Source organism: Peromyscus maniculatus, chromosome 1, assembly GCF_049852395.1.
Source record: "Peromyscus maniculatus bairdii isolate BWxNUB_F1_BW_parent chromosome 1, HU_Pman_BW_mat_3.1, whole genome shotgun sequence".
Taxonomy (NCBI): domain Eukaryota; kingdom Metazoa; phylum Chordata; class Mammalia; order Rodentia; family Cricetidae; genus Peromyscus; species Peromyscus maniculatus.
In genome coordinates, this window is record NC_134852.1 from 56,356,020 (window position 1) to 56,382,687 (window position 26,668).

Here is a 26,668-nt window from a genome sequence, read left to right on the forward strand (position 1 = left end):
ATGTAAGATCCACTTGTTGAGTGTTGACTTGTGGAAATGGGTGAGGACTCACTATTCTCATGCAGGAATGGCTAGGGCAATGCTTGCCACCCCTGGCTGCACTTGAGGATCCCAGCAGGAATTATTCTCTACACAAGGTATTCACTCCAGTCATGTTTCACTAATTTCTAGACTTCATAAAGAAATGTCAGTATTGGCTGCAGATTCACAGACCATCCTAGGTCTGGTCCTGGAGGAGTCAACAAGCAAATGCAGCAGGGTGGGTGTCTAGGTAACTGAACCATTAAGTTGGATATAATCTGGGACTCTGGAAAGGTTTCAATGCCCAAGAGGAAGATCCCAAGCCTTAAAAAGACAGCAAACAGGAAGACTCACATTAGAGAACACCTGTATGGTGTTCTCATGCTGCTTCCACATTCGTGGGTTATCACAGAAAAATTCAAGTCCCCGCTGTGAGATACTTCCTGTGCATCTTTAGTCAGGGAGGCCCCAGGCTTCTAAAACAATACAGGCTAGTACTAATTCTCTTGGTTGCACACCAATAGTAGATGGTAAGACCCTGCTGTTGAAGACACCACCTTTTGGTCTTAGCACATAGAGATCAGCTGAAACTGACGAGCAAACTTCCTCTGTGCTACCTAGCTTTTTTGGTGCAGGGTGGTGTTATACATAGTGCTGGGAGAAAGTAGGCATCAGTGTTCTGATTAACTATGCATTCTACATACTTTATTGCTGACCTGCTGCAGATGATGTGGCCACAGATACAATCATGGCACTATTGCTATGACAATAACCAAGCACATTCTGGTTGGGTATTTGGCCTCTTCCCAGAATGTAATTCATGTGGGTGCCATATTTCTAGTGCTAAGACCACACTGTGGCATAAAGAGGCCCATGGAGAAACATGCTACTGTCATTTTTCTAAATGGACATGTTGTCAAACTGCCTCCCAAATACGTATGTATATGTCGAAAGATTAGTACTGCTTTCCCATTGGTCAGAGAAGCTTCTTGGCATGGGGAGTGGTTAATACGTTGAATCATTTACTTGTCAAATGGTTGAGAAAAAGTGTTGAGTGTTTGGTTCCAAATGAGATGACGTGCGTGCGTGCACACATGCACACACACCATCACCATCACCATCACCATTCAGAGGCATGCTGTAAAATGACGTTGAAACAATTTAAGAGGTGGAAGCTGGAGAGGAGTACTGTGAAAACCTCTTTTCTACACAAGACAAGGGCTTTGCACTCAGGAAAACCCAGCAGCTGTGTTTGTCTCCACTAAAGCTTCTCAAGGGGGAGTGCTTCAGTATTCCAGAATGCATGGTGTAGGGGTTAGTGCTCTAACCCTAGCTGAGGAGTGACTCATACTTCTTTAGGGGGAAGGAGGAGTCGTTTTTCTTTGGGGGTGTAAAGAATGGGAAGTTGGCCATGATTCAATAGAACCTCACAAACGTGCACATGCAAGAGACCCTGATTAAACTCAGCGGGTTGTTCAAATGGGAAATGGGGCAGGCAACTAGGCTTCATACAACAAGACCCTTGACCCCAAACCTGGCACGTTTACAATAGGGGTTTCAGATGGGGTTGGAGGAGCGTGGCTGAGGGAGGGGAGGACTAAGTATGATCAAGATCGATTATAGACATACAGGACAATGTCAAATGATAAAATTTAAAACCACAGCAATGAAATGTTTAATCCCAACCCTCGGGAAGCAGAAGTAGGTGAGTTTTTGTAAGTTCCAGGTCAGCCTGGACCATAAGGTGAATTTCAGACTAGAGATTGCTTCACACTGAGATACAGTCACAGTAAATAAGAAAGAAAAAGGAAATAAAGGAGAAATAATCAACTAGGACAAGGTTGCCCACCAGTATCTACTAATCCTATTAGCTGGCAATCACACCTCTCACTTAACATGATTATGTGACTCCTGATCAGAAGGAAGACTCAAGAGCTTGACACAAAACTCAACTTTAATTATAGAACTAAATAGCAATTTTAAGAAACTACAAAATCTGTTTCAAAATACACTTATATAAAGAAAATACAAGTTTCTGTGAAATTTATGGAATTTCTAGACAGGGCCAACATGAGCAGAGAATGTGTGCCCGAGCACAGTTCATGGTGAGCTGCTTTAGCCAGTCTGTCACTGGCAGTGAATTTGTCCAGGCATCCCTTGTGCAGGACAACATTTTTGTTTGCAGTTTGCTGTAAGCATTAGCCTCAGTGGTGAGTTCATCACAGCTAGGGAACTTTACATACTTCAAAACAAGCTTTTTAGGTGAGTAGACTTCTCTCTCTTGTCCAAACATCCTTCAGAGTTGTATTGTGCCGTGTTTCCTAGCCAGAGTGGTCACTCAGGAAGACGGTCTTCAGAGCAACATGGTTGTCAGACTGGATGATCTATGAGGAGGGGAGGAGGGCTAGCTGGTGCTGTTTTACATTAGACAACTATGACACAGTCCACAGAGCTGCACTCATCTTCTCTTGCCTTTCTAGGCTTGTGAAGTGGTCCACTTTGTTCCAGAGGTCCTTATTCCTTACGAGATGCCCTGGAGCTTCAAAATCACTCATCACCAAAAGTCAAAAGATCAATGAATAAAGAGTTTAAGCCTAACATGTGATGCCCAAAGATTCTTCTTGTAGCCCAGCAGAGAATCCCCATTAATAGAATATTCTTTTTTAAACTCTGGCATTTTTTCCCAGTTTCCATGTGCCAGACTATAGTGCAACATCTCACCCAGGTAGACACCATGTAGTCTGCATCAGGAACTCCAAATTCTATGTGAAATTGTACATTGTTGTTATGCCTCATCATGGCATACAGCCACTCAAAAAGCAATGACTCATCTGAGTCAGAAATTTCTCTTTAAATTATGCCATTATCAGTTAGTTTCAAGTTCTGTGCTTTATATCTTCAAAAAGTCGTTTGTCTGTCAAAGAAGCCTTCAAGCAAAGTGAGACATGTAGACTGATGTCTGGAATCAATAGAGACCTTCATCCTTCAGTTGGTTAGTGAGTGTTGGCATTACAACCTGTCCTCTAGGCTCCCTGAGGCAGGTGAGGCAAGCCAGCAAGTGTGTGCATTGGGCCCTTACACCTATACTGGATCCTGGCCAGAAAATATCATCTAAAACTAATAACAAGTAAACTATATAATAAAACCAATTTCTAGTCATTATGAATGACTATTCTAATTCATTAATAGAGCACACATCAGTGTCTTCCTCTGGGCTCTGTGAATGAGTACAGTGTGCCATTCATACACAATGTTGTACACACGTGACAAAGATGTAACATACATGAAACAGATGTAACATACACAACATACGTAGAACACATATACATATACACATACACCATCCTACATTCACTCACATATACACAAAATACACACACACACACACACACACACACACACACACACTCCCACTGATGTAGGCCTATGGGATTTAACTCATCGCAAATCTGTGACAGTCACCCGGCTGTTTTGGATGGTGACATGACTGCAGTCCTGCAATTGGAGAAAAGAAAATGTGGTTAAGGCATGGATAACTCCTGTTTTGAAACAGCTTATACCTTTTATATTATACCAAAAGAGAGCTTCATGTGACCCAGGCTAGAACACATAACCTAGGTATGCCAGAGAGATCCTGAAATTACCCTCCTGCTACTAACTCCAAAGTGCTAGATTATAGGCAAACACCACCATGGCAGATTTCAATAGTGCTGGGAAATGAGTCCAGGGCCTGGTGCTTGAAAGAGGAGCACTCTCCCAACCGAACTTCATCCCCAGCAAAAAACCTCTGATTTGAGAAGCTCACTGAAGTTACATAGTTCTCATCCTAGCACTGAAATCCTGAAGTCAATAGAAGCAATGTCAAAAGATCTGGCACCCAACATTCCCACCAAGTTCTCCACATGGTTGGAGTCAGTGTCTCCCCGTGTATCTTTGCATCTATTTTCCAGAGTCACTTGTGAAACATTCCTTTATTAAAAGGGACCAGGAAGTTCAGTGCAGTATTGGAGTCATGATGTCAATCAGATGGTAAAGGTGACCTAATAGTCCTCAAGGAGATACTCACACTTGGCATACAAAGTCATAAGGATTTATCAATCTGAAAGCCTGGCTATGTAGCCTCAGCTGGCCTCAAACTTGTGATCTCCTGCAGCAGCTACCCAAGTGCTGGTGCTACAGATGTGCTTCACCATGGTTAGGTTTGGAGGAGATCTTGCCAACTGGGAACTTGAGGACTGGTGTTTTAGACATTTTTTTTTAATTGTGCAACATCTTTCAACATCCTAGCACCTAATCATTTTATCTTCTAAGATAGAGCTATGTGTTTTTTAACAGATCTTTTTTAGAAAGATCTTCCCCACAGTCAACTGAAAACCTGGCTTGATCCATGAGACTAGAAAACAGGGACTGGAGTATGGTACACTATTTAACAACACCCACTTCTCTTGCAGGGAAGTGGGCAGTAAGCAATGACTTGACTCCACATCGAGGGCATCTGCCAACTTCTTCTAACCACACAGGCACTAAACTCATGTGCAAATCCAAATGGAGAGAGAATTAAAGTCAAAACAGGGTCTACTTTTAAAAGACTACACAAGGAAGTTAAAGAAATAAAAATAATGAAATATATATCTATATATATATTTTTTAAAGAAAGCTGAAGTTTCATTAGGTCTTATTTTACTGTTAGTATAATGCAAGCTATATATAAATACACACACGCATTTATTATGATACATAGAAAGCACACACAGAGTTCTACCACTTGGAATTAGCACTCTGATCTCAGGATCTTAGCCTTCCTTCAATCTCTGTGGCTGTATCCCTCACTCATATATTTTATAGGACTGGGTTCTGGTCTTTTCACTATGTTGCTGCATTTCTTCTGAATCAAAGTGGATGAAAAAGTCCAGGCTAATGTGAAGTAAAGTGCCAGAATCTCATTGATCTGAGGCTGATCTGAGGCCCTGAGGCCTGATCAAACTATGTGTTGTTATCACAGATACAAACTGGGAGAAAAAAAATACCTCCCTAGGCAGGTGAGCACAAAACTTCAGAATGAAATGTGCTTAATTTATCTATCTTACATGGCTTTTTCCTTGGCATTCTTATCATCCACTGAAACCTAGTAACTGACATTGATGAAGAAGAAATTAATAAGTAATAAACCTTGAATAAGCTAATGGATTCCATACTTTGTTGGTTATTTCTTTCCTCCATGTTACTGGGCATGGAATCCAGGGCATCAAGTATGCTGAGGACACACTCTATCCCTAAGTCCACCCCAGTCCCCTTCCTTTATCCTATCAACGGCCTGTAAAGTACATAGTATTAGTATCCCCAGTTATCAGGAAAAATGGTCCAGATGGCCAGCACCCTCAAAGACAGTAAATGACCAGGTTGCAAATATGAGAAACTGATATCCACAGCCCTCTGCTTCCTAGGTACATGGTTATTATGGATTCCTATGAAGGAGAGTGATGAGGTTGACCTTCCGTGAGGATCAAAAGGATGTTCAACCATATCAGCTCTATGTCCTGGCTGGGAATATGGCCTTGATTTCTTGTACACAGATACATACACAGAAGAGAGCTGAGTCCTGCTTATGAGGATGGAATCCTCTTTGGGGGCACAATGATATTTCTTTTAATCCATAAGATGTTAGTGTAAAAATTCCGACTCTGAAATGAGAAAAAGTAAAATCAGTCAAGCAAATATCCCCCCAGTCTCCTTCTCCACTCTCCTCTCCATCTTTCTCTCCTCTTGTCCCCTTTCTTTTCCTTTCTTTTCCTCCTCTTCCTCTCTCCTTTCTATAACCTCGCTCCTTCTCCTCTCTCTCCTTCTCCCCTCCTCTCCTCCTGTCTCTCCTCTGCACAATTCTTCCTCCCTCATAGACCATGTGGAACTCCTCCTCCTATCCTAGTCATCACCGTCTTTGTCCTGTTAGACCTTGTCTTTGTCATAGTCTCAATCACCCTCCCTCCCCTCTCTTTCTTCTCCTCTTCATCCTTTTCTTGTCCTCCTGCTCCTTCCTCCCCTTCTTCTTACCCCTGTATGTGTATCGCCCTCTCTGTCTCACTCTCTCTGGATCCCTTTCTTGGCCTAATGATGCAAAGGAACTCAACAGTAGAAATGAGAAAGAAGAAGAATCAAACAAAAAGGTAGGACAATCATTGTGAGGAGCAAGTTGGGGGTGTACTGAAACCAGGGTCCAATAGCCCCTGTGAGACAAAATCCAGGGTACAAAAACTTATTACAAAAGAAAACAAGATGATTCATTGCTTTCCCAACATTAGCTCTGCTGAGGAACTCAGATTAACATGACATTGGGAATGATAAGAGATGACACTCTATGCAGTGTCCAGTGTGGAATTTCTTTAACCTCTGGCTCTTGAGGTCACTTCTTGAGGATGGAACCAGCAGTGGTGTCAGCACATCTTTTAAGAGCAGCTCGTGTTAATTAGAATGTGCACCTTAAAGAGAGGCTTTCATAGCAATCACTTAAGACACTCTGGATATTACTTCACTTTCACAGTGTTCTGAGCCATGGAGCATTTTGCTCTTGTACCTTCCAGACCTGAATCCTACATACTCACTGTTTATATTTGGGTGCACACACCACTGCAATGGATTCCGGCAACATCTTCTGGTAACAATAATGAGTGTGTAAATCCACACTCGACAAGAAGGCTGTCTGGGTTGGATGGGTCTGAGAAGACAAAAGAAGCCAAGAATTCCCAGTGAGCCCCATGCCTGATCCACAAAGGAAAGCAGTCCTGAGGAGCTTCAACAACTGGTTCCCACCATGAATGCCGAAATCATGCCGGGAAAACACTCCAGTCTGCTAGGTGGAGAAGGAAGAAGGAATTATCTCTTTTATCTTCCTGATCCATAAAGTTCCATATAAGTTGAAGCTCTCCAAATTACTTCTAAGCTGGTTCCTCCCTGAGGACAAGATCCCTTTATTCATCCATGCCTAGTTATACTGACTGCCTAAAGAGTAACCATTCCAAGTTTTGTCCTTCAGCATCTAACTTACCTCTGCTTCCCTCCTGCTAACAGCAGACTCTGATTCTATCTTCACCCAGAGTTCCCATGACTATTTCAAACATCAGTTCAGCAGTCTCTCAGGGTCTTAAGCTCCCTGCCTTCAATCCTGCCTCTGAGACCTCCCTATGTGATTTCTCCCTATGTGAAGAGGAGGCCCTTCTGTCCTTCGGGTGTGGTACTGTACACACTACTGTCACATTATCTTACCCCTCTTCCCTTTCCTTCCCTCTTTTACTTGCTCACCAGGTGTAAACACACATCAAACAACTGCATGCCAGAGTGGGGAGGAACCTTGCAGATGTTAGGCCAAGAAAGCCGGATGTAAAAGTCACTTATCTATCCATTGCATTTCAGGACATAAGCAGATATGAAGTACTGATAGCATGGAGGGGGCACACTTAGATTAACTCTATAGAGATCAAAATAGAGATAGTTAGAGCAAGAGGAAGATCAATCTCAGAGGAAGGAATTTGGAAAGCTGGACCAGGCTCTCTGCAAATTCCTGTTTCCTCAAGGAGTCATTAAACTATGGTGTTCATACATGTACACTACAAGTAAGCTATATTTTAAAATATCAAGCACTTATAAAACTAAAAGTCAAAGAAAAAACTAAAATGAAAGAAACAAAAAACAACTAGACAAAACCATGATGAAACCATTTCCCAATTCTTGTACATGTCCATACTCTGTGAACCCAACTCTGCAAAAAGCAGCCTCATCTCTCCCTTTCCCCTAGAATCTTAGCCTAGATAGATGTGATCCTCAATATGACAGTCCTGACAAACTCCACAATAGCCATAAATTCATCAAATGACATTGTTTTCAAGTCACAGCCTGGCTGTGTAGCACAGGTTGGTGCCAAAGTCACCATCCAGCAGGCCCACCTTCCTGAAGGCTAGGCTTCCAGAACTGCCAGTACACCGAGCTTTCCATGGCTTCTTTAAACCTTGCAGTCTCTGCCCACCAAGGCCTAAAAGTCATTAGCCAACATCCTCAACGAGCTCCAGCTCCAGCATGAGATCTGGATCCTCTTCTGCTGGAGTCTGTCCCTGGGTCACATGCTGAACTCATTCCCCCACTGTCCCCGCTGTGTGTCTTCTGTGAACCCCATAACCATTTCTCCTGCAGCCTTGTGTCTCTGTCATCCCCCACTGGGTTCCTGCTCTCCTCATTAGATCTCCTCCTCAGCTGTCAGCCAATCATTTATCTTGCTGTCAACACTCCTTATTTACCAGGTTTTCTGGGCCGGCTCCATTCAGAAGTCACAGTTTCCTCCCCTGCCTTCACTTGGCTTCCCAAAACCTCCTTCCAACTGCCAGCCAAGGTCCCACAGATGTGATATCTCACAAGTGCCTTAAATTCCCCAAGGTAGGACTGAACCCCACTTCCAAAGTCTGTCTTCCTCTAGATGCCCCACTCATGCTTATTCCATCCCCATGGGTCCAACTCCAAGCCTGCCCTATCACAGACTTGACAACCCCTATTCCTCAGCCCCTGGATCTCTGAAACCCCACATTCCTGTGCACATGGCCATCACCCTCTCATCGTCATTGGAAGTGAGCAGGCCCCAAACGTTAACTGACCTCCCCGCTGTTACCAGCCTTGTAACTCCTTCACTTTACCTTCTGAGCCTGGCTTTGATCGTGTCATTGTTCTGCCCAAAACATCCAGGGAGTTCTCCCTTTACTCAAAAGCAGGTCTGTTCTTTCTTCCCACACCAGACAATGGAGTGCATGGTTCTGAAGGGTCATGTCAACACAAATCTGACATCCTTTTCTAATATCAACCACAAATCCCAATGGACAGGACTGCTCACCGATGCAAGAACCCTTCCCCATGGAACTCTCCTTGGGCTTCTTTGTAAGTCATTATAAGTCACCTCGAGTGAGACTCCTCTTTCCATGAAACCCACAGTGCCCTATATTTATCTCCTAAAGAATAGAATGGACTCTGCCTCATCGAAACTGGTGCTCATTTTCTGTATGATCTCCAGGCACCAAAGGACAAATTTCCATCTCCCATGGTATATTATTGTTAGGCAAAGCATTAAGAATTTATGCAACTGTGAGTTGGCTGTTTGAATCCTGGGACTTATGCAGGGACACTTGGCTCGGTCTGGGAGGGGGGAATGGACCTGCCTGGACTGAGTCTACCAGGTCAACCCCGGTCCTCGGGGGAGACCTTGATCTGGAGGAGGTGGGAATGGGGGGTGGGCTGGGGGGAGGGGTGGGCGAGAGGGGGAGAACAGGGGATTCTGTGGCTATTATGTTGAACTGAATGGTGTTGTAAAATAATAATAATAATAATAATAAAAAAACCAAAAAAGAAAAAAAAGAATTTATGCAACTGAAGCATGAAGATACAGGAGACTGCCTCACATATCAGCACTTCCCAAGCTATGAGTACAAAAGTACTTGTGATCTCGAAAAACCTAGGAATAGCCAACTGATTGCGGCTTATACCTGTCCCATTCTAAGAGGAACAGCATGTTCTGTGAGTATGAAGCCATGAAAATGAGAGATTCATTCGGAAGAACTCTCTAGGGAAGGAACTATATTTCCTTCAAGATCACCACAAGCCTACACAGCATGGCCAACTACTTGAAAATCTTGTGTGCAGGTGCTCTTTTGGTGTGCACAAAGCAAGTTCTTCTCCATAAAGACAAAATGCAATCATTAGAATGAATTATCTTGACATTAAAATATGTCCAGTTTTTATATACAGCTTTTAGGGACGTGGTCTCTACACCATGTTCTCATACATCCTAGGGAAGCTACCTTTATTCATCTATTCACAAGGTATTGGAACTTTTAAGAACTGCTTTGTGTAAGAGATAAAATTAGAAGAGCTGGAAATACACCAGGAAATGTGCCTTTGACTCAAGGATGGAACACTAGTGACTGCTTGTGCTCAGAGAAAGATGATCTGGAAAGGATTGATTCTGTGATGAGAAAGAAATAGGCAGTGTGCTTAGAAAAGGACCCTGCCTCAGGGAGGTGAGTGTGCTTACATGAATCCAACCTAAGGTGAGAAGCCCCAGCTCCTCTTGAACAAAAATGAGTTCCTCCTCGTTCACAGTGTAACAATAGTCAGGCTCTCCATTCTGCATAGGAATTATGATGTGTGTAACTTGATATTCTTCCTTTACCTGACAAGAGAAAACAACTTGTTATAATTCCCTGGCACTGTCAATCCCACTCTCATAACACAAGTAAGTAAAGCCCACCCCAGTGAATGACTCTCATGCTTCTCCCTCACCTCAGTGTTTCTCCACCTGAAACACTGCTCCAGTGCTTTGCTGGGTACTGTATGAAGGCACAGAGGATAAGATGAACCTGACATGTCCCTCCTAGCACATCCTGGGACTAGGGTCTTCCCTGTAGCAGCCAATAGATCTGACTGAGGGTCTTGAAGTGTTTTATTTATATTCCAAGGCTTACCACAGAGTAGGTGATCAGACCAGACTACAAAAGGAATTGAATCCTCCTCCTTTTAGAATTAGTCAATATGCCTGTCTCCATGCCTCACACCAGACATTCTACATGGCAGCTTGCCTGCTTTTACTTCAGTGACTCACTCTGTGTGTGAACCAGGTTTAAACTTATAGGAAGCCTCCAGTCTCAGTTTGCCAATGACTGAGGTTACAGGCATAGCCACCACTAGAGTGAAAATTTGTAACTATAGCACTGAAGCAAATTGTTCAATTTCAAGGGACTCTGAAAAGCAACCAGTTGCAAAATCATCAAATTCCAGGTGGCCAGGACTTGTCATCCATGGTTCCTTCTGTGGAGTGGTATATATGGACACAGCCCCTGGATATGTTTTCTGGGAGTCATGGGAAGCCAAGGGGGAAGAAACGGTCTCAGATCAAGGAGTCTTCATATCTTTACCAGTATCCCGCATAAGACTCCACATGTTTCTATTCCTTTTTGGGTATTGTTCTTTGCAGAAAGCAGGAACTGCTCCCATAAATCCTCTGGAAGAATCACAGGGTGGAGGCCTTTGGAGTTCAGAACTGCAATGGAAAGGAGAAAGAAGTCTGAGGTTACAGGGCCTGGTGTCCCTGAGCAGAACTCAGTCTGATAGCCTGGAGGAAAAACACAAAGTCATTGGTATTCTCTCTAGCAGCCCCCCTCCCCATGATGGAACCACAAAATAGGCAGGGAGTTTCTTCTCCAAGCTCTGGCCACAGCTGAGTGGTAGTTGTGAGCATGGTCTTTACTGTCAGTGGATGGAACAACATATTTCTGGGTGTGACCATGAGTTGGTTGCAAAGAAATTTCTGTGTAGGTTCACAGACTCAGTGGGCAAAGGGCCCTCTCAACTCTGGTGGGTAACATGGAGACTAAACAGGACAAACAGACAGAGAAATGTAAACTTCTGCTGAGTCCCTCCTGGGACAGACATATCTTCTTTATCTGTGGTTCAGATCTCCAGGTCTGCTGGCCACTGGACTCTCAGGTCTGGACTTAACGATTCCCTGGGTCCTCATGGGTCTTGAGACTGAGTCTCATGAAAGTGGCTTCCATGGTCTGTACCTTTCAGACTTAGGCTGAGACAAACTACAAGTATTTTACAGAATTTCCACTTGAAGAAAGCCTGTTGTGAACATGCTCAGTCATGTAGACCATTTCCCCCAAGAGCTGTGAGGCCACAACAAACCCCACCAGATTTCAAGAGGTTGCAGTTGCATGAAAGCATACACAGATTTTCTCAAGGTCATACCATCACAGACTGTCACTAATAGGGCATGTCGTAGGGATGGAGGAAACCCTTGAGACCCTGGAACTATAGGATCACCCGTGGCACATACCACCTAGAGAAGTTGCAGCCTCAAATCCAAATGTGAGTGAAGATGGTACACTTAGCCCATCAAAGTCCCAAGGACAGATGGCTCCACTTAGCTGGAACCAGTCATCCCTCTCCTGGTTGTTTTTACAGTCCAATAGGAACTGAGCAGCTTACCCCTGTTTCTTCATTATATTATACAGATGTGTAGATTGTTGAGTACACAAGCTCACAGCTGGGAAAGGCTTCTTATTTGCATCTGGAAATGTGTGGATTGCTGAGTGCACAGGCTCAGGGCTTGCAAAGGTAGACTCTCTTATTTGCATCTAGAAATGTGTGGATTGCTGAGTACACAGGCTCAGGGCTTGCAAAGGTAGACTCTCTTATTTGCATCTAGAAATGTGTGGATTGCTGAGTGCACAGGCTCAGGGCTTGCAAAGGTAGACTCTCACTTGCATCTGGAAATGTGTGAATTGCTGACTGCACAGGCTCACAGCTGGGAAAGGCTGACTCGCCTGTGCTTAACTGAGACAGAGCATTGCAATTTGGCTTGCAGCTCCTCCTCATTCAAGAAGAGATTTTGACTCTTCCAAGGCAAGACAAGAATCAACCAATACTTTAGAAACATCTGAAAAGCCAGCCTTGGTGATGCACACTTGGAATTTCAGCATTTGCTTGCTGAGGTGGCAGGATCTCAAGTCAGGCCTATTCAGGTTTTAAGCCAAATTATAAAAATTAAAATTAAAAAATAAAAAATGAAACAAATTAGCTGAATATTTGAGAACATTTTTCTGCTATATTTGTGAATTTCCCATTTAAAAACCTTTATGTATGAATTGTGAGTGTGCTTGCACAAGTCCATGATATGTGTTTGTTTGTCAGAATGTGCACGCTGATGTGTGAGCAAGGATGCACAGGTGCTTCAGCACATCTGCAGATGTGACCTGACTGCCTGGAGTTCTGAACTTCCCTGGCCCCTTTGGTCCAACAGAATCTCTTCTGTGCTTCTGTGTCTGCCCAGATAGCTGTGCTGTGAGAAACCAGGTCTTCTCCTGTCTCCCTGTCCCACCTCACCTGAAGAGAACCTTGAATGTATAGGTGGCCAACACACCCCATTGTCACGTGCTTTCTGGAGATTCCATCTCAGGTTCTGACCCTGTCACTGCCAGCGCTTCACCCACAGAGTCATCATCTCCCTGGCCCTAATTGAGGATTTCCTGTGAGAGTCTACCAAATGCTGAAAACATAATCTCATGCACCCAAAATTCTGTTGCCCTCACATCTCTCCATTATGTCCTAAGATTATCTAAGAGTCCAACTTTCATAAAGTAACAATGCACAGCACATTCCTTATGATGGAAGATGATTCAGTATTTTCTTAATGTGCTTCTTCAAATCTCTACAGAGCTCAGAAAAGATGAGGATCTGAATTCAAACAAGTTTTGAGGAAACTTGTCTGGGTAAACTAAGTTAAAGGTTATTTTGACAAGACAGATGGCAGGAAGGAACGAGACAACACTCATCATAGGAGGTTCTGTTACCACAGCAAAGTGGATCCGTGGAAGCAAACGGCCGAGGACGTGGACAAGGGGAAGGAACATTCTCTGTCGCTCAGTGCTCTAGACCTCAGACACCTGTGCACCAGCACCGCCTTACTTTACTGGAAAGCTGGAGTCTGTTTTGTGTGGCTGACCCAGATGCAGGGAAACACTTATATACAAGTCATTTCCAAGTCATGGACCTGTGGTGACTCACCTGGGCTTCTCATTATTTTAGTCTCCCCACAGGGAGTGTCTGATGAAGTGATGGATGTTATCTCCTCAAACACTCCCTGTGGGCCACACACCACTTGTTTCCCAGGTGTGCTTCCTCTTGAAGGTTCTTCAGCCTTTGTTGTTGATTTCAGGCTGGGCCCCACCTTTCCACGACGCACAAATCTGTGCAGAAGAGCACTGAATTTGGGGAAGTTTGGGAAGTTTTTCCCATGATTTTTTTTATCCTCCCCAAATGCCTTGATTTTTGCATCTTCTGCTCTTCTTTTCTTCTACAGAAAGAAAAACAGATTTAAGTTACATCTTCAAATGCCAGAAGAAAAAGCCTTACCAGCAAAGAGATGAAAAAAGTGTAGGTAGGTCTGTTTAGGTCTGACATCTCAGCATAGGGCCCATGGAGCACCAGGTCTATGGAGAACAGCTACCACCACCTTAGTCAGTTCCTGTAAAGCCATCTTCAGTAACAATGAAGTCTCAATATTCTCAGTGCCCTACTGCACTTTGTGTGTGTGTGTGTGTGTGTGTGTGTGTGTGTGTGTGTGTGTGTGTGTGTATGTATGTATGTATGTATGTGTGTTGGCTTGTCTGGATAAAGTGCATGTGTGTTCAAGTGAGTATGGGGCCTATCCATTAGATCATAGACTCAGTGAAACAACACAACACAATCCCAGAACACAGGCTGACCAAATGACACACAATCCTCCTTCCTCCATGCTCACACACTGACCTTATCTGCCAGGTAGCCTTCACCCTCCTTAGGATGTTGTCTTCGGAATGTGAATTTTAGGTTCTCAGCTTTATCAACAACGTTATTTATAGTCTGCAATACAAAACAGAAATGGAAAATTTGAACAGTTCTAATGTCAGAAAAGAGAATAAGAAAACAAGTGGGGAGAGGCAGCAGTATCTCATGCATGACTTGAACCCCATTTCCTGCCATCCCTCTCCTCTGTACTGCTATGCTGAGGCAGAATCAGCTCCCCTCCTACCCAGGGTCATGATCTGTTGCTTTTCTCTAAGTAGTTCACTGCTGTTATGGAGATTTTAGATCAGTCACATAGACAATGAAGACTCACCTTGTTGATTTTGGATCTTATTCGAGCTGAAAGACACTTCTGATATTGTGGGTCTTTTGTGAGTTTCTCCACAAAGAGTCTAAAGGAATAGAGCAGAGTGACTAAAATGTACAAAAAGTTCCAAGTATCAAATGAGGCCCTGATGAAATTCAGGGTTTGAGAAGTTCCTGGACTGAGTAAAAGCACACCCTGAAATCCCACATCCCCTTATCCTCCAGTGCCAGGAGAGAGAAAGATCCTCACTCTTCTATCTACTGGTACATTCAACAAACATCAGCTATCAAGAAGTATAAAACAACCTCTGGAGGCATCACAATCCCTGACTTCAAGATCTACTATAGAGCTACAATAATAAAAACAGCTTGATATTGGCATAAAAACAGACATGTGGACTATGGAACTAAACTGAAGACCCTGACATTAATCCACACACTTATGAACATTTGATTTTCAACAAAGAAGCAAAAACTGTACAATGGGGAAAAAAAGAAAGCATCTTCAACAAATGGTGTTGGCATAACTGAATGTCAACATGTAGAAGACTGCAAATAGTTCCATATCTGTCAACCGTGCACAAAACTTTAGTCAAAGTGGATCAAAGACCTCAACATATATCCAGTTACTCTGAACCTAAAAGAAGAAAGTAGGAAGTAGTCTTGAACATATTGGCACTGGAGGTCACATCCTAAATACAACACCAGTAGCACAGACACTGAGAAACAATCAATGGGACTTCTTGAAACTGAGAAGCTTTTGTAGGGCAAAGGACATGGTCAACAAGACAAAATAACAGCCTACAGAATGGGAAAAGATCTTCACCAACCTCACATCTGACAGAGGGCTGATATCAAGAACAAATAAAGAACTCAAGAAATTAGGCATCAAAACAACCAAGAGTCCAATTAAAAAAATGGGCTATAGTGCTAAACAGAGAATTCTCAAAAGAAGACGCTCAAATGGCTGAAAGACATTTAAGGAATTGTTCAAAATTCTTAATCATCAGGGAAATGCAAATCAAAATGACTCTGAGATACCACCTTACACCTGTCAGAATGGCTATGATCAAAAACACTGAAGACAGCTTATGTTGGAGAGGATATAGAGCAAGGGGAACACTCCTACACTGCTGGTGGGAATGCTGGTACAACCACTTTGGAAATCAATATGGCGCTTTCTTAGAAAATTGGGAATCAACCTCCCTCAAGACCCAGCCATACCACTCTTGGGCATATACCCAAGGAATCCTCAATCATACCACAAGGACACATACTCAACTATGTTCATAGCAGAATTATTTGTAATAGCCAGAACCTGGAAAAAAACCTAGATGCCTTTCAACTGAAGTGTGGATAAATAAAATGTGGTACATATACATAATGGAGTATTACTCAACAGAGAAAAACAATGACATCATGAGGCTTGCAGGCAAATGGATAGAACTAGAAAACATCATCCTGAGTGAGGTAACTCAGACTCAGAAAGACAAACATGGTATGTATTCACTCATAAGTGGATACTAGATATAAAGCAAAGGATAACCAGACTGCAACTCACAACTCCAGGGAGGCTACCTACTAAAGAGGACCTTAAGAAAGACACAGGGATCACCCAACAACAGAGAAATGGATGAGATCTACATGAACAAACTGGAGTGTGGGGGGGGGTAATGGAGGGCAAGGGTCAAGGGAAAGAGAGGTTAGGGGAGCAGGAGGTCCCAGCTGGACCAAGAACACAGTGTGAGAACAAGTAAAGAGATACCATGATAAATAGACCCTGTGGGAATAGGAAGAAGCAGAATGCTAGAGAGATCCCAGAAATCCACAAAGATTCCTCCACTATAGACTACTGGAAATGGTCAAGAGAGTGCCTGAGCTGACCTACTCTGGTGATCTCAGGGCTAGTTATGACTGGTGAGACATTTACCCTTACCTTTCCTCAAACACACAATGTTCTTGTCGTTGAGACTATAGGAGTCATTCCCTGGGGACAGCTCTGCAATCTTATTCTGCCAACCCAAGTATGGTGAACAGCTCAGGGACTCTGCTGAGCCACTCCAACACTAGGTGGTCCACAGCCCAGTCCTCTGGTGGCTGTGTAGCTACAGGAAAGGCTAACCTCTTTCCTATACCAATCGATAGGCTACAGGATGTAGAGAAGAGGAATCTGGCTCTGCCACACACAGCAATAAGCGTATGACTGGCTGCCTGGGTAGAGATAAAGCAGTCAAATCACTCACCAATGCAGACACATCCTATTCACCTGTCAACTCTTTTGTCTAAAAGCTGGGCCATGTGGGCACAAGCTTAAGAACTCTCCTACTCATGAAATCCCTTATATGTGATACCACCAACTTTGGTCCTCATGTCTTTGAACAGTAAGGAAAAGCACATGTGAGATCTGCCAGAAATCTGATTAAAAGATGACTTTGACAAGTTCCATAAGGTCAGCAAGGGTAGGAAGCATGAAGAGGATGACAGGATGAGTGAGGGATCAGTCATGGGAAAGGAGGTGGAAAATGCAGGTTCTCACGTTGAAAATTTGTGATACATCACAAGCGCTTCCTCTGTGAGGCCTTCATTTAGCAGGTCTTCTGCTTTTAGCTGATAGGTCTTCAGCTCAAGGTAAGATTTCCAGGGAATTTTATTATTGATGTAAATATTCTGCTCAAGAGAGCTTAAAACTTGGAACTGTTCTTGGGTCAGGAGAGTGACATCTTTATGTCTGCGGATGGTGCTCCTGACCTAAGAAAAAGAGAAGATGGGGAACATCAAAATGCATCTCCTGCCATCCTGCCATTCCAGCAGTCTAGAACACATAGACATGTGCGCGCGCACATGCGCGCACACACACACACACACATCTCCCTAATATAAAATAAAACACCACGTTGGTGATTCAGCTCAATAAATGTATGAACAAACCCAGCCTAGGATCCTCTTACTACAGTAGTAAAGAGTTGGAAATAGGGATGTCTGTGTCCTTTGAAAACAATGTGAAGGAGCTCTTGGGTAGCATTTAACTTAAGGAACAGACCTTACCTACCACCTCTTTGTTGAGATTTGCACTAGAAGACATACATAGCTGTGAGTGGTTGTGTACACATCAGAGGATTGTGCTTAAGCATAAACCCAGCAGTTACCACGCGGGCTTCTTCTGATGTTACCAAGGCAATAGAGAGCACCCAAGCTTGGAGGAAACTCTACTCATACCTTCCACAATGTAATCTCAGCTAGAAGCAAAAGGATTTGTGATGGGGTGCCCAAAGTGATTTAATTAGTATCTATGATACTCAAGTCTTCAAGAGCCTTTGTGAGACAATGGCCAAGGAAAACTCAGTTCCTGCTATTTAAGGATTTCAGGAACTAAGGCTCAGAATCACAGAAGAAGAAAAAAACCCTTTGGGAACTGTGAGCTCCGGGGACCACAGCATTGCACAAGCCCTTCTTGAACCTTTTCTAGGGAGTCTGTGTCTTTGAGAGCAGAAGTATAATGAATTCTAGAGACAAACTGCTCACAGTATTGACTTGCTTTCTGTGATCACACTTCTGATGTAAGACATGTCCACCAGGAAGAAAAAAAAGTGAGGTTCACTAGTTTAAACACAGAAAAGGGCACCAGGCTTTTACATTTCCTCCATATGATTGCATACAAATGACCTCTCTTTTCAGCAGCAATGAGACTGACCTCCTTCGGAGCTCCAGCAATGAAAGGTCCTTTAATACCTGGACAGCTCTGATGGTCTGTGAGCCAGGGTTTGAGAATATCACCTGTTACCAGATACAAGTAGTTAGGAAAGGAGCTACTTTGCTTCTCCAATAATCAATGTTAGTTTATGTTAATTTACATATTACCAACTCACTGACCACGATGGCCATGGAGATTCAGGCTTTAATCCTGCAATTTCCTGGCTGAGATAGTAGTCACAACCTGAATTCTATTTTAACTTAAAAACTAGGATTAAATAAATTTTTTAAGAGTTTCCAAAGAAGATCAATTCAAGATGGCAGGGGCTTCTGGCATCCACAGGCCCATGGAGCAGCTCTAAGGAGTCTGAGAGACCCAAGGAGGGTCAGATTGGAGATAGGGCAGCAGAGGATGAATCTGAGAGAGCAGAGAATCTCAGAAACAACTAAAATATTGCAGGTCCTATGGGGAGATGCTTTTAAGAAGTGGTCTCATGAAATTGAAGGAAAAGAAGAAGAAGAAGAAGAAGAAGAAGAAGAAGAAGAAGAAGAAGAAGGAGGAGGAGGAGGAGGAGGAGGAGGAGGAGGAGGAGGAGGAGGAGGAGGAGGAGGAGGAGGAGAAGGAGAAGGAGAAGGAGAAGGAGAAGGAGAAGGAGAAGGAGAAGGAGAAGGAGAAGGAGAAGGAGAAGGAGAAGAAGAAGAGCAGAGCAGATTCTATACATGGGCCAGAGAGAAGTGAACCTATAGCTGCTGAAGTTCACACTAATGGAGATGGAAAATGGTTCGTTTTCTGGATTGGGTTTCCTCAAAAGGCCTCCAGGGACTGTGCTGTAGTTGGGGGCCATGTTAGTGTCCATAGTCCATGCTGCCACCAGAAACCATGTGGAAGTCAATGAGCCTTGCTGCCACTGGCAATTCCAGGCAAGGAAGCTTCTTTTTGCAGTGGTAACAATGACTGTAGACTCATAATTAAGAATGAGAAACACATCACAGAAGCCTTTTCCCACCTTCAAATAAAAAGGGAAGCAGTCTAGACAGTAAGACACTGAAGGAGTCCTTAAATTGTAATAAAGATGCTGAAATACAGCTCTTTTCAGTTGATGTCTTCCAGCAGGAGATGTGGCTACTGAGTGTGGGGAAGGACTCAGTTATTTTAAAAGGGCAGGCCAATGAGACATTCACCATGATCCAATGACTATATGAAAAACAAAATTTAGAACTTATGTACTTTTTTCCTTCTTTTGGACAGGCACAGGTTGGGAGAATGCCCCTGGGAGGAATGGGAAGCTATTTTGATCAGGTGCATTATATAAAATTGCCAAATAATCAATAAAAATATTATGTTAGAAAACATGTACAATGAATAGAAAATATTCCCTTAAAACTCTACAGGGATTTATTTTTAGGGAATGCTCTCCAGGAACTCATTATGCAACAGAGGGTGCTAGCCATGAACTAGTAGTTACTCAGCTATCTCAACTCCCAAGTCCTGTCCCTGAAACTACTTTTAGAGATTTTCTTTGGGGACCACAGCAGGAGACACAGTTGCTAAAGTGCCCTAGACTTAAAACACAGTCCCAATTCTCTACCCTGGAGGTCCTGTCCTAACTGTGTTCCTCAGGTCTAGAAGGGTTGCTCACTGATCTCTAGGTAGGACACAGATGCCTATCCAACCAGCTTCACCAAGGCAACCCTGCTCATGGATGAGTAGCCACCAGTTCCGCTCACATCCCAACACTACTGCTCAACAGCACTAACATGGAAATGCTAATTTGGAAAACTGATGGAGGATTGCTGCTGCTGTAACGGAGCATCTTTGCTCTGAGTGTGTCCGTCTATACACCTGGCTCTTTCCCTGCTTCTGTGGAAATGCTCTCAGGAACTATCTGAGTACTTTATCTATACTGAGCTCATAAACACTTAGCACCTCAGTGAGTTCAGAGCCTAGTCTGTCAGATTCCACTGTGGAATGTAAAGATCCATTTAGTGAGAGAGAAAATGCTCTGTCCAAAATCATAACCCCACATATATCAGGGGTAAGATTCTAGTCAGGACACCAGCTTCTAGTTCAATATTCTACCCATGATTCCACACTGTCTGGACTTCTCAAAATGTATGTGAAAATTGAATGAAAGAAACGTTTCAATTTCTTTCCTTACCAGACATTGTTGGGAAAATAATAGGAACACAGTTATAAGAATCAGATAACAAAAACACTGTCTGGATTCAGAAACAGAAAACCCACATGTCCAGGATCAGAGATACTGGACACTGGGGAAAATTGTTTGTCAGCATCATAAGGACAGTAAGACCATTCAGATATTGATTTGCTAAGAGGAAGAGTGATGTCATAAATCTACACTGGTACCCTAGTCAAAGACTTCTTGGAAAAAAAGAGCAAATAAATTAGAGGAGCAGATAGTTGGTTCCTATCTTTTCTTTGTAGTTCTATGATTCCTTATGATCTGCAAGTCTGTCGTGTAGTGAAGACAATGACTGTGAAGATGAGAAGCAGCTTCAATTTGAAAGCTGATCCTGAAGGTGCATAGGCTCCGCCTCACATTCGACAATTCATGTGTTCTCCAGAGGTCAGAGAAATAAAGGACCCAGTACTGTCTCTCAATCCTTTCTAACCGAGCTAGCAGTGTGTGCAGAAAGAATTCTATTTTCTTTTTTTTTTCAGGAATAATTTTCTTTGTGACTGAAGCTGGCTTGAGAGTTACCATTTATCCTAAATTTGCCAACAACCGGCATCAATCCTCCAGCTTCAGCCACCTAGGTGCTGAGATTTCACTCATGAGCCCAGACACTCAGCTCAGAATTGTTACGATGTATCTATAGCATGCTCATTTTCATATTTTTTCTTTAAAGACAGGGTTTCTCTGTGTAGTTTTGGAGCCTGTCCTGAATCTTGCTCTGTAGAGCAGGCTGGACTCAAACTCACAGAGATCCACCTGCCTCTACCTCCCAAGTGCTGGGATTAAAGGCGTGCACTACCACTCAGTTCATTTTCATAATTGTTGAGCATCACCAGTATTCAAGAAATCAGCCAAGAAAAAACAAACACAAAAGGTATCTTTCCTGATACGCTGGCCCTCCTAGTCACACATTTTCCCAGCCTCAGTTGACTTCCTGGTCTACTAAACTTCATGTTCACTAAATCCATCTCTGTTTGCCCTGTGCTAAGCAAATTACTCAATCACCAGAGAAATTTATGATTCAATGAAGTCTTTTGGCTCCCTTCAGCATTCAGTCCCATAAATCCTTTGTTACCATGGTTAACACCTCCAAGTTCCATGCTCGCTCCTTCCTCCATTCTATTTTCTCCCCCACCACTGCATTTTTCTATTTTCTTGACTGTCTCCAGGTCCAGGTGGCCTGTTCTTTTTGTAAAAAGCCCCAAAGTGCTCTTCCAATAGCTTCAGCCTCCCTGCCCTGTGATTCTTCCTCATCTCTAGTTCACTTTTAACTAGATCAAAGACTCCAAACATTGGGAATGCTAATTTTTAAAACTCCATTGGTTTTACTTTATTTCTTCAGGAATGGTCTTTAACACCCAAGTCACTGTGCAGCTAGAGACTGGCATGGTCTCCTTGATTCTCCTGCCTCTGTCTTCCAAGGGCTGAGATTACAGGGGTATGGCACCATGATCTGACTAAACACTTTAGGAGTTTGTGTGGAGTGTGGGCCAGGGTTGTACAGCTATCTGTAAACTGTACCAAACATGGGTGAGGACCTTTATTATCAGGAAGGTGCCTGACATTGTCCCAGTGTGCAGGTGCCAGAGAGAGCACAGAGATAGAGAACACTGTCATTCACTGTAACAAACAGTGCTGCTTTAGCAGGGAAAGCAGACTTTCCTCTCCCCCACTGCTTCAGGGAAGACACATGTGCAGCCACAGAAGAGGGAGGGACATCTGCCTAGCCAGAAAAGGTCAGCTAATCTCAGCTGCTAATGGAACACTGCCAGATACATTCTCGAGTCCCCTCATATTTCACCACTAATGTTGACCAGCACCAACTATGAACTATCATTGTGGAAAACTGTGTAAAGGGAAGTATCTTGGCCCTCGGTTCTCCTCATTACATACCCAGATCTCTCTCTGCTTCAGCTGAAACAGTCCCAGAAACTCTGACTTTCTTCTCTGTGTATTGCTCCTAAAGACTCAACATCTCAGAGATCCCTGAGCCCTGCCAGCCTGTTATCTCACCAAGGAAGGTGAAGGATCATTCAGTGAGAGGATGAGGAAATACTCTGTCCAAATCTCAACCCTAGGAAATGTCAGAGCCAAGACCACGATAGGGCACCAACCTGTTGTTCAGCACTTTCCCCTTTATTCCACATTGTTTTGATGCTTCCCATTTTAGTGAACTGCCCAATTAAATAAACAGTAAAGTTTCTTTTCCTACCTGACATCTTCAAGTCAGGAACAGAACAGGAGTAGGATCTGGGTAAAGGGATGGGGACAAAACAGGAGTAGGATCTGGGTAAAGGGATGGGGACAAAACAGGAGTAGGATCTGGGTAAAGGAATGGGGACAAAACAGGAGTAGGATCTGGGTAAAGGGATGGGGACAAAACAGGAGTAGGATCTGGGTAAAGGGATGGGGACAAAACAGGAGTAGGATCTGGGTAAAGGAATGGGGACAAAACAGGAGTAGGATATGGATAAAGGAATGGGGACAAAACAGGAGTAGGGTCTGGGTAAAGGGGTGGGGACAAAACAGGAGTAGGATCTGGGTAAAGGGATGGGGACAAAACAGGAGTAGGATCTGGGTAAAGGGATGGGGACAAAAACAGGAGTAGGATCTGGGTAAAGGGGTGGGGACAAAACAGGAGTAGGATCTGGGTAAAGGGGTGGGGACAAAACAGGAGTAGGATCTGGGTAAAGGGATGGGGACAAAACAGGAGTAGGATATGGATAAAGGAATGGGGACAAAAACAGGAGTAGGGTCTGGATAAAGATGTGAGAGATCGGGTTGTTAGGTTTCGCAGTAAAAAAATCACGTCTGTGCAGGATTAAAGATGCTCAGCACTGAGTTACAGTTGGTCACGCATGGCAACCTCAAGACTCTATCTGGTGCTGATTGGTTCAGGAAGGAATGATGTCATAAAGCTGATGAAAGCCAATAGGATTCCCAGAAGCTATGTTTAAAAAGTGACAGTTGGACACCTGCAGGAAGACTAGAGCAGCCGTACATGGCTGCAATCTGGGCAGCTGAAAGCACACAACCCAGACATGACAATTTCTAGTCCTAGACCCCTAGTTCAGGAAGAATGTCACGTGTTTCGCACAAGTGGTCATTAATAAAGTCATTTATTATTGACACATGATTTTCATATTTCAACAGATAAATATGTATTTTTATGCACAGATGATGTCCTTGGTGAGCATCATAGATACTGTTTTACTGCTGTGAAGAGTTACCACAGCCAAGACTACTACAGGTGGAGCTCCAGGAGTCCAATTGGTGAGAGAGAGGAGAGATTATATGAGTAAAAGATATCGAGACTATGATTGGATAAAGCACAGGGACAAATAGCCAAACTAGTGGAAACACATAAACTGTGAGGAGCCCCCATGAAACTGGACCAGGCCCTCTGGATAAGTGAGACAGCTGATGAACTTGGAACTGTTTAGGAATCCCCCAGGCAGTCGGACCAGGACCTGTCGTCAGTGCAGCAGCCGGCTTTTTGGAACCTAGGGCCTATGCTGAGACACTTTGCTTAGCCTTGGTGCAGGGAGGAGGAGACTGGACCTGCCTCAACTGAATCTACCAGGCTGAGCTTACTCACCATGGGAGACCTTGCTTTGGAGGAGGTGGGGATGGGAGGTGGATTGGAGGGGGGAAGGTTGGGGAGTGAAAGGAGGGAGGACAGGGGAATCATGGCTGATAAATAAAATTAAATTATAAAATAAAAATATTTATTAAAAAAACCTCATCTTTAGTGAAGTATACCACACCTAGAAAGACAAATATGGTATATACTAGTTTTTATGTAAATATTAGCTGTTAAGGCTATTATAATCATAACCAAGCAAAAATCCATTTAACCACAAAGGTCTGTTGTAAAGGACTGAGCACAGGTAGATCTCTCTAGGAAAGGGAAATAGAACAGTTATGGATAGATAAGGGGGGACTAGAAGTGGAGGATCATCGAGAGGAGGAGGGAAGAGGACAAGGGAGGAAATACATAGAGAGACAGCTAAAACTAAGAGCCATCTGAATGGGTAGATTAGAAATCTGACAGAGAAAAAGATTTCTAAAATATATACATATGTGAAGATGATCTACATGAAATCACCAAATACTGGGGAAACAGAGCTCCAACTGGACATCTCTTGTCACCAAATGAAGCTTTCATTAGCAGGATTGGGTTACATCTAGTTGAGCTGCTGGCCAAAGGGGTTCTTGTGAATCTCCAAATAACTGAGGTTATGGCCAGGACTATAGGTTGTCATGCACAAACTGACAGCAAGACCTCAACTGTTAAAAAGAACACCAACAATTCATTGAGCATGAACATAGAGAAGTCAAACTGGTGCCTACATACAGCCTTCACACCTATAGTCTAGCATCTTTTGTACAGGGAGGTACTCTACCAAAGGAGAAACATAAACAGTAACACCAAAGGAGAAACGTAAACAGTAACGTAGCCATGAACCCCTTCATCTACAATGGTGCCCTGCCTACAAAATATACTTAGTGCAATGGTGCTACAAATCTTGTGGGAGTAAACAACCAATATCTTATTGGACTTAAGGCCCACACCATGATATAGAACACATACTGGACACTGGTTAGATAAGCAAGAACCTGAGACTAGAAAGGTCAGAGATCTAGTATGAAACCCAATAACACCTTTCAAAATGAAACAAAACATAGCAAGAAAAACCTCCTAATGATATTCCACATACTCAGAGTATGGCATACTCAAAGATATCTACGGCATATCTATGACATACTCATAGATAACTGCTCAGTCATCAAGAAGCCTTTTCCCCAGTGGACAATAGGTTTAGGTGCAGAGCTCTACCCTATGCAGAAAATGAGAGAACTTAGAATGCTTAGCCTAGAACAGATGTCTCTATCAAATCCTTCCCCTCAGACCTCAGGGGGTGTTGTGAAAGAGGAGGCAGATAGAGTGTGGGACCCAGAATAGATGGAGAAAACCAAGAGTACAGGTTCTCTAGATCAAGAATATTGAGGCACAATTGAATTTCACAAGGACTGTGCAGCATGCACAGGGCCTGCATGAGTCTACACCAAATCGGGTCCTAGACCTGAAAAGAAATTTGGACACATAATCCTATCCATAAACTGGAAGCTATTTCCAATTGATAACTACTTGCAAGTGAAAATTTGGTTTTCTCCGAGTGTAGTTGGGGGCTTCCCTGGGTCCCACCTGGTCTTCAGCCACTCAAATCCAAATAAATACACAGAGGCTTATATTAATTATGAACTCTATGGCCATTAGCTCAGACTTATCACTGACAAGCTCTGACACTTAAATTAACCCATAATTCTTATTTTTGTTTTGCCATGTGGCTTGGTACCTTTTCTCAGTTCTGCCATGTCATCTTGCTTCCTCTGTGTCTGGTTGGTGACTCCTGACTCAGCCCTTCCTTCTCCCAGAATTCTCCTCATTTGCTTGCCCCACCTATAATTTCTGCCTGGCTCTTGGCCAATCAACATTTTATTAAACCAGTGCACAAGAGCAATATTCCACCGAAAAGTTATCAAGCAAGAATTATAGTTATGACTGGACCTGCCTGTACTGAGTCTACCAGGTTGATCTCAGTCCTCAGGGGAGGATTTGCCCTGGAGGAGGTGGGAATTGGGGGTGGGCTGGGGATAAGGGGAAGGTGTGGGAGGGGGGAGAATAGGGGAACCCGTGGCTGATATGTAGAACTGAATGGTATTGTAAAATAAAATAAAATAAAAAATAAAAATAAATAAATAAAAAGAATTACAGTTACAATATCTAGTCTATTTGTATTTGGCAAAATTAAAGAAAATATTCTATCATCTATCCTATATTTGTGAGTCTAAAGTTTCATATCCAATTTATCTTTTATCATAGCCAAGGAAAATTATATATAGTCTTCAACTATATCAAAGACCTCAGAAAGATATATTACCTAAGTAAATAGGAAGTACCATTGTAAGCAACTTCTAAAAATTCTGGAAATGACAGAGACAGCTGCCTGCCTGTACAGTCATTCAAAGTTCCTCTGCAATGTTGGGGCATCTTTCTTCAGACTATAGGCCTAGAG

General features: G+C 43.2%; 1 protein-coding gene across 2 annotated transcripts; it reads right to left on the reverse strand.

Moving 5' to 3' along the window:
• Positions 1–1,957: 1,957 nt before the first annotated feature.
• On the reverse strand, positions 1,958–26,092 carry LOC143266951 (STAM-binding protein-like). 2 transcript variants are annotated; one of them, XM_076543010.1, is made up of 11 exons: positions 25,949–26,092; positions 18,392–18,474; positions 17,237–17,448; positions 14,708–14,786; positions 14,359–14,451; positions 13,615–13,903; positions 10,962–11,086; positions 10,082–10,219; positions 6,618–6,730; positions 5,603–5,702; positions 1,958–3,516 (listed from the first exon to the last, which is right to left on the reverse strand). In XM_076543010.1, exons 1-11 carry the CDS (start codon positions 26,085–26,087, stop codon positions 3,460–3,462), a joined length of 1,428 nt encoding a protein of 475 aa, XP_076399125.1. In that variant the 5' UTR covers positions 26,088–26,092; the 3' UTR covers positions 1,958–3,459. The 2 variants fall into 2 exon arrangements, with proteins under 2 accessions (XP_076399125.1, XP_076399130.1); XM_076543015.1 differs by lacking the exon at positions 25,949–26,092 and adding an exon at positions 22,801–23,427.
• Positions 26,093–26,668: the final 576 nt, after the last annotated feature.